Source organism: Myotis davidii, unplaced genomic scaffold (genome assembly GCF_000327345.1).
Source record: "Myotis davidii unplaced genomic scaffold, ASM32734v1 scaffold150, whole genome shotgun sequence".
NCBI lineage: Eukaryota > Metazoa > Chordata > Mammalia > Chiroptera > Vespertilionidae > Myotis > Myotis davidii.
The window spans coordinates 2,565,917-2,579,428 of NW_006283437.1; the positions used below are offsets into that span (position 1 = coordinate 2,565,917).

At 57.0% G+C, this 13,512-nt stretch overlaps 1 protein-coding gene across 1 annotated transcript in view; it reads right to left on the reverse strand.

The window, feature by feature from the left end:
- Positions 1-349: 349 nt before the first annotated feature.
- The window catches only part of POLR3E (polymerase (RNA) III (DNA directed) polypeptide E (80kD)), a 20,404-nt gene continuing 7,241 nt past the window's right edge, over positions 350-13,512 (reverse strand). The window contains exons 7-19 of the mRNA XM_006753622.2: positions 13,412-13,461; positions 11,787-11,906; positions 10,788-10,873; positions 10,620-10,664; positions 10,448-10,539; positions 9,480-9,600; positions 6,522-6,603; positions 5,809-5,868; positions 5,576-5,733; positions 5,174-5,235; positions 4,198-4,721; positions 2,409-2,486; positions 350-756 (exon numbers count right to left, since the gene is read on the reverse strand). Coding sequence (XP_006753685.1) covers positions 610-756; positions 2,409-2,486; positions 4,198-4,721; positions 5,174-5,235; positions 5,576-5,733; positions 5,809-5,868; positions 6,522-6,603; positions 9,480-9,600; positions 10,448-10,539; positions 10,620-10,664; positions 10,788-10,873; positions 11,787-11,906; positions 13,412-13,461 — 1,625 coding nt within the window. The 3' untranslated portion in view covers positions 350-609. The remainder of the gene's footprint in view (positions 757-2,408; positions 2,487-4,197; positions 4,722-5,173; positions 5,236-5,575; positions 5,734-5,808; positions 5,869-6,521; positions 6,604-9,479; positions 9,601-10,447; positions 10,540-10,619; positions 10,665-10,787; positions 10,874-11,786; positions 11,907-13,411; positions 13,462-13,512) is intronic.

A 13,512-nucleotide genomic window follows, 5' to 3' on the forward strand; every position in this document is an offset into this window, starting at 1 on the left:
GGTATTCTTTAAGAAGGCAGAAGGAAGAAGAAAAAAGTAAAGATAAAAATTATGAACAACAAGTACATATCTATCAAGAAGTGAATCTAAAAATCAGTGAATAAAAAATCTAATAAACAGAATAAACTGGTGAACAGAATAGAATCAGGGGCACAGAAAGGGAGTGGACTGACTATTCTTGGAGGGGAAAGGGGTGTGCGGGATGCGGGAAGAGACTGGACAAAAATCATACACGTATGGATGAGGACAGTGGGAGGGGTAAGGGCAGAGGACGGGGTGGGAACCGGGTGGAGGAGAGCTATGGGGGAAAAAAGAGAAACAACTGTAATAATCTGAACAATAAAGATTATCATCCAAGAGGTACAGGGTTGAAAGGGGGAGCAGAGTCAGGACTCTGAAGATGACCCACTTTTTGAGGGTGGAGCCTATACCTTACTCAGTTTAGTCCTTCAGCACAGACCACACCAATGTCAATCATTTATCTGTTGCCAAGGACCTGATTTAACATTCACCAAGTGGCAGGAAGACAGCCGACTGGAGGCCGCCTCCATCTACGTAGGGCACCCTCGTTCTTAAGCTCATGGTAAGAGCAGAAGCCTCTGGATGTTGTTATACCCGACACAGACATACCTTTAGCACTTTATCCACCTCCTGTTTACTGAGATCTTCTCCACACTCTTGAGTCAGCCGAGACTGGATCATGTTCCGGCGTACTCGGTAATTTTTGGAGAAAATTTCAAGCAAAACCTGTCGATGCTTTAATAGCAAAAACATGTTATTATGGAAAGCAATAGATTAAAAGAGAAACATCCCCAAACCAGAAATCCAAAGCTATGTCCTCGCTCCACCCTCTAGTCTATGATCAAATCCTTGCTCACGGACTCTGGTGAAAGATGAACATGTTGGCAATTGGTGCTCTCTCAGACCCCAATAAAATGAAGACTCAAAATAAAGGTACATGCCCAAGAGAGCTGGTGAAAAGTTGGCAGAGCATAAGCCGTTGAGACATACTGATGCATAATAAGCAGGAGTGAGAGCTGATTTGGCAGGTGGGGAAAGAGCCATCTGAAGTACATGAAGGCAGAGGAAGGGTGAGGAATAAGTGGCTGAAAGTGCTGGCACACAGACATGACAAGGCATCTAGAAACAGGATGACCTGAAAGCATTACATCCCAATATAAAAACCAAATAGAAGAGAAGTGGAATGTCACTGAACAACAACTCTGAAAGCTGGAATGCAATGGAAAATGTCTTACATTCCGAGGGAAAATGATTTGCCCTCTAACATTCCAGCCCCAGACAGACAATACTACTTTGAGGACCACAGAGCCACTTTAAGGCGTGACAGAACACAGACAACTCCCTGACCCTGGGAAGCCAAAATGAATCGAGGAGGAAGACACAAGATTCCATAAGCCAGTCCCGCTGGAGAATCACACAACATTGGTATTACCATTGGTATCTGTGTAGGAAACCATGCAAATGGAAAACAGCCAGAGCATAATGCTGACATTTGGCTCTACAATGAACACATTTGCAGACACGATGCTGGAAGCACTGACACCTGACTGCCACGTTTTCCCAGCCCCTGACCATGTCGAGCTGATAAGTGACAGCCCCTGCAGGTAACTACCCCATTTGCTGGTAGTCGAGGAGGAGTGGCTCCAAATCGGGTCGGGCATAGACCCACATAAAGCTCAGTCTTACTGGATTTTTACATATGCACTTGTTACTTTATCAGAGTATTTCCAGAGTAACAAACCCAGAGACCACCTGCCTATTCTGTCCAAAGCACAGAAGGTTGCTCAGGGAGGTCATTCCAGACTGCTCCCCAACCACAGCCCATCAGACCCCCGTTTTATATCCTGCCTGCCTGCCAGCCAGCCCCCTTCTAAGAGGCAGAAGGGAGCCGAGAACTCAGTGGGTGCTCTTGCTCACTCCGTCCCCCTGACACCTGTGGTGTGAGCAATGAAACCTTAAAGTGCAGGCAGGTTGCTGGGAACGTCAGGGGTCCATGGCTGTACAGACAGTTTACTGGTTTCATTCATGTCTGGTCACTGGACCCCCATGACTGGAGGTGTGATGAGAGGAAAACGACCAATTTCTCTTAGAACCCCAGCACCCAAGACCAGGTAGGCATCCTTGTGATGCCTGCTGCCAGAGGCCCAAGCGACGGGTCCATCCCTGGCCTGCCAGCCAGCGGACGTCAGACCTCCAGAAAGCTGTGGAGCAGTGTATGCACCAGGACACGCCGTCCCCGATGAGCTGACTCGATGTTTCCAGGCCACTCCCACGCAGCTGGCCTCAGACTGGCACCCCCGCCTGTCTGACAGCAGCAGGCTGTTCAGATTGGGAGCAGCTGGAACACCTGAACTGTGATGCACGCGCAGCAGCAAAGGTCGCCTCACCTGATCACTCATGTCTCCAGACTCCCAGAGGGCGAACACCTTCTGCTCATCCGGGGAAGCGGCCGTCTGTGGGGGAAACTAACCGAGGCCCAGTGTGAGCTGGTGGCCTGTCTCCACCACGGGGACCCTCCCCGCCGGCACCAGTCCGGTTCTTGGGAGGAGGCCAGCCGCCCCCATCAGGGCCTTGGGGGCTGCGATGGCAGTGGGGAAGCGGCTCTTTTTCCCACTAGCCTGGCATTAGCTCACTCTGCTCTCCCATCAGCCTTCTCCTTCCCTGAATACCACCCTCAGATGTGTCCTGAGAAGCCTCCCCCACGACTCCCTGGGCACATGCCCGCCTCAGTCCCTTCCTCAAGGCTGTAGCAGGGAGGGGGTCTAGAGGTGACCCAGGCTCTGGGTACCTGGAGAAGGGGAGGCAAGGAAGGTGGCGCCTGGCACAGTTGGTACTACCCCATAAAGCCCCAGGCAGGGCTTTAAATACAGTCTCATTGATCTCATTAGAAACCAGAGGCAGTGAGGTGTGCGCCCCCCTCTCCACGAGGAAAAGCAGCTCAGAGGTTTACTCCTGCCTGGGGTCACATGGCTAAACTCAACTTGTCAAGTCACTCCCGTAAACCCACGAGGCTGGAGACCTGAGGTCTCTTCCCCCTCAGACGTGACTGTGACCTGGGCCCCTCGTCAGGGTCACAGGGAGGGAGGGCGATGGGTGAGCGGCTGAAAAGGCCGCAGTGTCCAGACACCAGCCCTCCCGAGAGGAAGCACGGCAAGAGCAGGTCCTGGGGTGAGGGGAGAGGAGACACCCCTCTTCGTGTCCCTCGCCTGTGTCCCCTCCAGCCACCCAGGATAGCCTGGCCCAGCTCAGAGAAGGGTGACCCCACAGATAACGACACCCATTTGCTGGGTGGTCAAGGAGGGGGCAGGGCCCCAGGTCCCAGCCCCTTCTGTATGAGACATACCCAAGGAGGCTCCTTGCCATGAGGGCCAACTCCCCTGGGACAGCCTAGCCACCCTGGCATCCAGGGCCTCTTGGCCTAGTTTCTGTTCCTCAAATAGAGAGACGGGCCTGGGCCTGAGCTCACCCAAGGCTGCAGGCGCTCTGACCTCGGACTGCAAACATCAACGCCCCCTCACTAAGAGGCAGTGCAGCCCGCCTCACCCTGCTGGCTGCCAGGTCCGGGCAGAGCCTGGGAGCTGGGAGGAGAGAAGAGCCAGCCAGCTTCCCTGCTTCCCCGAGGCCACAGCCCGGCACTCTCCACGCTCACGAAGGGGCTCCCCCGCCAGCGGGACCTGGTGACCAGCTCAGCTCATCTTAGCTGGAGCAGAAAGGACGTCGGAGCTGGAGCCACTATGCTGACCTTCAGAATCCAGCTGTCACCTCCTGGGCACCTGACCTTTAAACGGGCTCATCCCGCTTCTCTGAAACTCAGTCTCCTCATCTGCGGGGTGCGAGACCAGCGATACTAGGAATCACCCTAAAAAGGCCAAGGCTGACACGAGTGAGCTGAGGTGCCGGTGGGGGTGCTAGAAACCAGGGCGGGCAGTGAGGTGTACGCTCAGCATCTCATTCAGCCCTTGCCGAGTCCTGTGACACAAAAGCGAACTCGCCCTCTTTAGAAGAGGGTGCAGGGCCCAAGGCTGGCCGGCCCCAAGTCAGTGGTCTTCCCTGGTCCCCACGCCCCGTGCTGGCTCCCCCAAAGTTGGCTGGGCTCAGGCCACTCTGGAGTGACCAGACTTCTCTCTCGGGCCCCTTTCTACCCGCCCGCTCCCCAAGGGTGCGGGCCCCACTTACAGGCACCAGTATCTGCTTGCAGCCAGCGGCCAGCACCGTGTCCTGCAGCATTCGGTCCGAGATGCCACTGAAGAGCGTGTGGCCAGGGGGCAGGCTAGCCAAGTGCAGGTTGAAGAGGCGCTTAAGCTCGCTCAGCGTGAGCACAAACTGTCTCTGGAAGGTGGCCTCCACAAAGGCCCGCAGCTCCTGGGCCACTGGGGGGCTGGCACAGCTGGGGGGCGGGTGCCCATTGAAGCCATCCCCGCCTACGGCCCACCCCACAGGCAGCCCGTTGGTCAGCCTGCTGTGGAAGCCACCACTGGGTGAGGTGTCCATGGGCTCGCCCTCCTCCACGGCTTGCTCCTCCTCTTCCTCCCCCTCCTCACTCAGGGGCTCCTCCTTGATCTGCACACCAGGCAGGACCGCCGACGCCCTGACCTGCTCCTTTCTCCGCTGCAGCTCCCGTTCCAGCAGCATGTGGTTCTGCTGGGCCCTGCTCTTGGCTACTTGGACCCGCTGGTCCCCAGACACCAGCCCCGCAGGCCCTGTGCGGAGAGGAAGGCTGCTCAGGAGGGCACAGAGATCAGGCAGAGGGGGCCCACACCTCTCCACCCCAAGGACCATGCCTTCCATCCCGACAGGGGACAGGAGCAGTGCAGGCCAGCTGGGCTGCGGCAGGTGGCCCACCTTACCCAAGCGGGTTGAGCTATCCCAGCAATGAGGGAAGAAAGAACTGGCAAAACCAGCTTCCCACACTCAGAGCTCCAGGATGGGTTAGTGCTGAGCTCCTGCCAGGGCCTCCTCCTCCTCCTGCCTCCCCAAGAGAGCTAAGCGAGCAGGTGTCAGGGGCAAGTGCAGAAGTGCCTGGTCTGTGAGGCTGCAGCTCTGCCCACCGCAGAGGTTGGTGGGAAGGGAAGAGTAGGCCCTCCACTTGTGTTTGCTGAGCCAGCCCCCAGCCCACTGTGAGGTGAGGCCTGCCCACCCAATCGCCGCACACCTGATTGTCCATCCGGCTGTTTTGGCGTGGTTTCCTTCACCAGGTTATAGACTTTTTCTAATCTGAAAATAAGAGTCAACACTTACTCTAAACCACATCCCCATCGTCTCACCTCCCCAAACCCTGGGACAGCCTGGTGACTGAAGACGCCGTGTGCTGGGAGCACTGTGGTCCTGCCTGTGGGCCAGGCCCACTCCCCGAGCCGCTGCTCCGCCTGCCTGTGGGCACACAAGCCCTGGCGCTGGCTCCTGAGCGCTCCCCTTTCCCTTCACGTGACGGGCAGGTTCTGGCCACCACGAGTGGCGGTGTCAGGCCTCTGTGGGATTCTGGGGTCAGCCAGCAATGTCCACCTGAGTGGGAAGGGGGGCACACAGCCCCCCGTCACACCCAGGGAGCCCTTACTTGGCCTGGATGCCCGTCCACAGCATGTGCTGCCGCTGGACCACGTCGGGGTGCTTCCTGATGAACTCCCCGTCGTGCGGCAGGACGAACTCCCAGCCTCTGTTGATCCTCACCACGGCCATGTGCTCCAGAAAGTCCTTCACATCCTCCGCACAGAGCTGGGGGCGGGCAAGGGTGAGGCCGGCAGCCCCCATACCCCCAGCCCCCTCCCGCAGATGGAGAGCGTCACTTACTTTTGTCACTGTGGCCACCTCTTTCCTCACCACCCACCGGCTCTGAGTGAACTTCCACATCTGCGGGGAGAGAAGCATGTTCCCAGGAGGCAGAGGTGGTGCTCCTGAGATGGCCCCGAACCTGTGCCGCTGTCCTGGGAGTCAGGGCCAGGCACCCCGAGAACACTGCCGGCACCCCGAGAACACTGCCGGCACCCCGAGAACACTGCCGAGGCAGGCACTGAGGTTCTGGATAAGGGCAGGGGTGGGAGGGGAATGGAGATGACCAAGCTTGGGAGTTGCAAAGGCCAGGCGGCCAGGCCAGGAACTCGCAGGAGAGCCGTGCGCACTGGGAATCGTCAGCCCTGTCCCAAGTGAGTGCTGTTTGGCTGTGGGCCAGTCCCACCAGACTCTCCAGTTATTCACGATGAGCTAGAAATCTGGTCTGTATCATAATTGTGATTTGCAAAAGTCAACCCCCAAGGCAACATGTTAACACCACTCAAGCCAGTGAAGCTTGTTGGCCAGAATCCTCAGGTTTGCAAGCCTCGGCGAGAGGAACTCAAAGGTCTGTATAACTCCAGGACTCCAGAGCCCCTGCCCAGCCCTGCCCCGGCCCCACAGGCCTGGCCTTGGCGGCTGTCCTGGCCAACATCTTGGAAGCCCTGTGCTGTCGCCACGCTCCTCCCACAGCACCTTCACCCCCACCCGGACGCCAGAGCCTGGGCACTTACAACGAAGTCTCGGCCCCGGCAGAGCACCTCGGCGGGCACACCACTGTGAGGGCTGGAGGAGTCCTTGGGGTACAGGATGTCACTGCCAATGAGAGAGGTGGCGGGTCAGTCCCTGTCCTCAGTCCCATCTGCCTCCTGTCCCCTGTCCAGGCCTCGCAGCCCCCCATCCCCACCCCTTAGAGCCCCGCTTATCCCCAGCCTGGCTCTGTGAACACGTGTCGGAAAGAGACACACTCCCCTCCCCACCCCGAGTTCTTCTTCCTACCCCTTCTTTTTTTTTTCTTAACAAATAGGAATTCCAATCCATTGAGAGAAATAAAGCTTTTAGGTTCATTTTTGTCTTTGTTGTTGTGTTTAATCCTGAGCACCTAAGGATATTTTCTCCCCATTGATTTTTAGAAAGAGTGGAAGGGAGGGAGGGGGAGAGAGAGAGAGAGAGAGAGAGAGAGGGAGAGAGAGAGGGAGAGAGGGAGAGAGATGGATGGAGATCCACTGGTTGCCTCCGCACACATCCCGAACAGGGCCGGGGATCGAGCCTGCACCCGAGATACGTGTCCTTGTCTGGAATCAAACCTGAGACCCTTCAGCCCACAGGTGACGCTTTAACCACTGAGCCAAACCGGCCGGGCCCTCCTACCCCATCCTGACCCGACCCCCGCAACCACTACCACAACTGGCCCAGCCCCAAGGCCGCTGCGCAGGCGTGAAGGGGCCAGGGGCTCAGAGGCAGACATGGCCAGCCCAAAACTCTGGGAAAACAGTGGGTCCCATGTGGAAACCACATGCAAGCCCAAGAGAGACTGGTGATCGAGGGGTGAGGGGCATGGTAGGGACCTGGACAGGCCCTGAGCACCAGTGGGGAAGCCTGCGAGAAGGGGCCAGCATTAGGCTCAGAGAACTTCGGGGCCGAGGCAAATGCGCAGGCGTGAGGCTTTCTACACACATATCTACAGCACAACCCACCCCAGCCCACAGGCCTGCTGCCCAGGACACACTCACCATCCCCGCAATCCTACCTGACCACCAGCTACTACCCATCCTTGAGGTCGAGCTCCGTGCCCCCACCTTCCCATAAACACTCTCAGGACAGGGACAGGGACTTGGCCCCAGGCGCTCACTGCTACCACAGAGAGCAGGTCGCAGCTAAGCAGGTGTTGAATGAATGTGGCCCAGGCCCCGGACCTCTACGTTCTGTCCCGCTCGGGCCCCACAGATCGGAGGTCGGGGGCAGCGTGTGAATGACAATGCCCTGTAGGGCCCAGGACAAGCAGTCAGACACACCGGACAAATGTGTGACTGTTGCATCATCCCCTCACAGAACAACAGGGACAGGGCGGAAGGAGCCACAGGCCTTGCTGGGGTGGCCAGGGCAGCGTCAGGGCAGAGACCACAGCAGGACCCAAAGACCATGAAGGCCCAGTCACGGGGACAGACCACCAGCTGAAAGGGGCAGCCGCACCAGGGGCACATGTGGTGCTGGGCAAAGTTGCAACCCCAGCCGTGGCAGCCTCACTGCCAGGGGTTGGCAGTGTCTCTCTCTCTGGGCCAATGTCCTCCAGTGTATAACAGGACGGCCCCTGGCGCTCGTGCATGGGTGACAACACCGGGCCCCATCTAATGAGTGACGTGCACCGAGAAGATACCCAATGCATGTGCAGGGCCTGTGCTTCCCAGGGCGAGGGCGCCACCCTGTGGCCATGACATGAATATACTTTACAATTAATCAAATGGGTATTCATGGACTTTTTTGCAGTGAATTGTTTTTAAAAAATTGGTCTTAGAGAGAAAGAGAGAAGAGAGAGACAGAGAAACATCGATGTGAGAAGTATCAACTGGTTGCCTCCTGCATGTGCCCCGACCAAAGTGGGGTATGTGCCCTGACTAGGTATCGAACCCACAACCTCTTGGTGCATGGGATGACGTTCCAAGCAACGGAGCCACACTGGCCAGGGCCACAGTGCATTACTTTTATAAAAATTTGTAACAATTCACTCTTTAACAGCTTTTTCACTTTATATCACACTTTCTAAAAAGTGTGTACATTATACCATTTAGAACTCATATAATTGGAACGTGTACAAAATGTAGATAGCCACACCGTATTCACTAAGGGTCTACTCTGTGCCAGGCATACTGAGTACTGCGGACGTAAGGGCGTCAGTCAACAGGCAGTCCCACCCCCTTGAAACTGACAGTCCGATGCAAGAGGAATCTCAGGAAAAGAGAAACTGCTGAAAGACATCAAGTCATAAATTTAAACCTATGAAACCCAACAGGACACATCAAAAGTTCACCCTTAGACACACCTTCGTGAACTGTGGAAAGCCAAAGCAAGAGAGAATCTTAAAAGCAGCCAGAGGGAACCGAGCAGAGGACCTTTCGAGGAGCACTCGACAGGAGTGGGCTTGGCGGCCAGAACACAGTACGGAAAGCACGTGAGCTGCTGGGCCTTATGCCCAGTGGGGAGTCTCCTTCAAGAACAAGGCTGAAAGAGACGCTCACCCCCAGGCTCCATGGGAGAACCGCACAGCACTCCTGAGCAGAAGGAGCTCGGAGAGACACAGAAAGAAATAACGAACACAATCCAAAGGCAAATATGTGAGCAGATCGAAAGAATGCCAACCAGACACTATGTCCTGTGGGGTTTAAAGTAGAGAGAAAGACACTATACAACAGCATCTGAGTTGGAAGATAAATGTAAAACATTCTGAGTTCTTTGAATTATCCTGGATGAGGGCAAAAAGCAGCAATTAATATAAACTGAGACAAGTCACGAGTGCATGCTGAAATCTGTAGGGAATCACTAAAACAGTTACAAAAGGGTAACTTCCACATCAGCAGAAGAAAGAGAAGGTAAGAATATTAAATGCAATGTAGACAGATTTAACCCAAATATCAGCAACCATATTAAACATAAGTGGATTAAGTGCTCCCATTAAGGGGCTACAGACAACTTACCTCTTCACCACCCAATTTCCTTGGACTAACATCGCCACCTTCTGGATGCCACGCAGAACAGCCACGGAGTCCACAGAGGGGCCCAGGAGGCTCATCAAGTTGGCAAAAGGCATGACCTTCACTGAGGAGGCAGAGACATCAGACGGGGGAAGAGGAGCCTGGGCCCTTCCCTGTCCCCAACGGGTCTGCCTGTCCAGCTCAAAGAGCAGCCCAGCCCGTGACACCCAGGACACGGTGCCGTGGATCCTGAAGGCTAGGCCCATGAAGAAGACCAAGTGTCAGGAGGCGCTCCCCATTCTACTCGGGTCCAGAGGTTCAAAACTGCCCCGGATCACCTGGCTGGTCAGCGGCAGAGTTGGAATGAGATGCCAGGTCACCGGGGTCCAGAGTCCACGCACTTAACCTTGGTGCCCTGCTCACCCCGACTGCCTGAGCCTCCCCCCCTCAAGCAAGCAGGGCCGGGCCGGGAAGGCCCTCAGGTCTGCAGCCCCAGGCACAGCAGGAGCTCTGCTCTGCTCGGGCCCGAGACCTTGGAGTGGGCATCTCAGAAGAGCCCAGGACCTGGGACTCGGCTCTGAGGTTCAAGGCTCCTGTCTGCCGCTCATCGGCTCCAGGCGCCCACAAGTTCTGGTTTGCAGAATCCTCCAAGAAAGACCCGCCCTGCGTGGGCACCGTGCACTGCGCAGGTGAGCATGCCGAGGACGGCAGCTAATGGTCATGGGCAGAGCTTGGGAGCAGCCCCCGGAGCTACCAGTCCCTTCATAGATTCACAAAGGCTCAGGAAGGTGCTCACACAGCAGGGGAGGTGGGGGGAGCCCCGCCCTTAAGGGGCCGCCAGGTGCCTTGAAACTGTAAAACTGGGCAGCTCCAAGCAGAGGGCAGAAGGAGCCTCTGGCCTCAGCCCCTGGTCCTCAGTCTGTCCCCGACTCGGGAGGTGGAGGGGCCCATGAGCACCCACAAGCACCCACCGTTCTTCATCAGGATCTTGATCTGATCGGCCAGGGGCAGGGTGCGCAGCTGGGCCATGGACAGGACGTTGCTGGGGGCCACAGGTTTGTCTCTGTTAGGAACACAGGCAGCGGGTCAGAGGCTGGTCAGAGGACACAGAGCCCTGGGTGTTGCCCAGCCCGCTCTACTCACTTCTCCTCCTCCTGGCTGGGCGGCACCAACATCAGGAGGTACTCACTGCAGAGGGAGAGGGCAGGTCAGCGGCAGTCCCCAGGCTGAAGCCTCCTTGCCAGCAGCCAGAGGCCCAGCCCGCCCACAGCGCTCCCCCAGGCTCCCCAAGGGCCACAGTGCCAGTCCCACCTGGGCGACTTGACGAGCTCCGTGTTTTCGGCGCTGCTGCAGCCCTGGCACAGCAGGTACTGGCGCTCGTGCTCAGAACGGCTGTCCTGTGGGGGGACGGGGACCTGAGCTGAAGGCCCGCAGCCCTCCACCATCCAGTTCTCACCACTTGCCGCTCTAGCCACCCACTGTGCTGCCCCTCAGCAGCTACCTGACAGATTCGTGGCTGCACAGCACCAGCACGGTGCCTCAGTGCCTGCCTGTGACACGGGAACATAAAAGCAATGACAGCTAGCATTCAGTGAGTACCTACTGTGTGCCAGGCTCTGCACCAAAGGCCGTAATTAACACCAACTCACCTATCCTCAAAATAATGCCACCAAGTCAGGTCCTATTATTATTCCCATTTTATAGATAAACAGATTTAGAGAGCTTAGGTAACTTGTCTAGGTCACACACTAGGAAACAGCAGAGCTGTTTGGCCCTGAGGCAAAGCTCTGTCAACACAAATCTCTCCCAGGAAGGTTCCAGAAAAACGCTGGGAGCCCTCGCCTGGGGGGTGCAGGGAGCTAAAATTCAGTTGCTTCCCTCCTCCACACAATTTCAAGAACTAGATCCAGAGTCAACGCACGAGGTGAAAGCGAGCACAGTAAGGCACCTCGGCAGTTCCACGGCGAGCTGGGCCGTGTGACACGGCCGACTGCACGGAGCACAGGTGCAGTGTGCCCGAGGTTCAGGGCCCACAGTGCGGGGAGGACAGGTAAGCAGACAGAAGCCCCACTCCAAGCCGAGCAAGAGGCTCGCTCACGCTGGGGCGCTGGGGCTGCACCAGGACCGGAGCGGTAGCCCATGCCTCCCTCTGGGGTAGAGTGGACACGAGTCAGGGCACACTGCCTGCAGGATGTGATCCCCTTGCCCTGGGTGTTAGCAAGTGGGCACGACTGAACCTCAAGTGGGGAGAGGCGACACAATGAGGCCACACTGCAGTCCTTCCTGGCACCGGCTCCCCGGACCGCTCACCCGCAGGCCGTGGTAGTGCAGGTGGACCCAGGGCTCCTCAGCATGCTTCTTCTGCAGGAACTCGTAGGACTGCACGCGGCGCTGCCGAGCCTGCTCCGACTCGGGCCGGGAGAACCGCACCTGGGGACAGGAGGGGAGGCCTGATGGCCTGGCACTTCCTGGTCTGCGGTCCCAGCCCCCTAGGAGGCCACATCGGGGGTACTTCCCACTGCCACCCTCCCCTCATGTCCTCACAGGTCTTTTAAATTCAGTTCTGACCATGTCCCTCTGTGACCTGCCAACACAGGCCAGGGAGCAGCTTTCTCCGGGTCACCACCTGCCCGCACCCAGTCCATTTCCACTCTGCCTGGTGGCAACCCCCCATTCTCCTACGAGAAACACCAGTTCCCTCTTAGTTCCTACCTAGTATCCCTCCCCCCAAACACACATTCCCAGCGACAGCGGTGGGCAGGCGGCTCAGGCCTGGGAAATCTGAGCAAATCTCCTGGAGCACAGGTGTCGGCTAAACCTCGGAGTCCCTTCTGACACTTTCTCAGAAGTAATGAGAAAGACGTTCCTTTGCCCCGGGGGTCCTGGAAGCTGGGAGGATGTAAGCCTGGAGCTGGGACAACTCTCTCTACCACTGGGGACAGACACCTGGCCTGAGAAAGAGGCCAAAGAGGAAGACTACACCTAGTGATGGAGAAACCAGGTCTCATAACAGAGCCTGAGCACCTGAATGCAGCCATACCCGAAGTTACCCCTCAACTTTCACTAACAAGAACCAACTGGCTCCCTTCTTACCCACGCCATTTACATCTGGCCCCTGCTGCTGGGGTCCAGGTGGAGCCAAGCGCGAGTCACTTCTCTGTGAAAGGGGCGCTGGACACTTCCTGGGCTGCCGGACTCTAAGGTCCTACAGGAGGCCTTGAAGGCACACAGGCCTGAGAACGCCCGGCTAAAGGGCCAGAGAGCACCCAGGAGGGGAAAGAGGTATCCAGGTCATCCAGCAAGCTACTGGGAGGACACATGCATCCCCATGTTGGTTATGCCAGAACCCATCAGCCTCCAAGGCTATGCAAACGCCCACAGCTTTAGCCACCTATGTACCATCCATCTCATTTGTGCAGTATTTTAAATACTGACTCATTTAACCTAAATATACTTAAATGGGGGGAGACTTTATAAGGTCAATATTTGAAAGGTCAATATTCTTCCTACAATCTCTGAAATGCAGGAATAACTATTGAGACAGAAGCGCTTCAAACCTGCACCACCGGAGACAGAATCACACAGTCACAGGGCTGTGGCCCATGGCAGACAATGTTCGCATGTGCGTGGGACCCCTATGCCCTGGCTTCCTCTCCGAGCTAGTCCAGGAAGCCAGGATGCCATCTCCCACACACGCAGGGCCGCGGTCCTGCCCACCGCTGGGATAGCTCAGCAAGGCAGAGGGTCCCCATTCCCTGGGTGTGGTCACCCTGCAGGCAGCCCAGCAAGAGGGCCCTGAGGAGCGGTTGTTCCTGCATGTTTCACCAGAGCGCACCCTCTGCACAGACCCCCTGCTCCTTGCTCTCCAGACCACTGTGCTGCAAAGTGGCCCTGCTGCCCCTCTGCCCACATCCTCCCTCTGGGGCTGGGCTCACCGTGATCTGCTTCACATCTTCCTCTGCCTCGTCCTGCGAAGAGTCCCCCGCTGCGAGAGAAACAGGCTGCTCACAGCCTTGGAGACCTCCGCTCCCGCCCT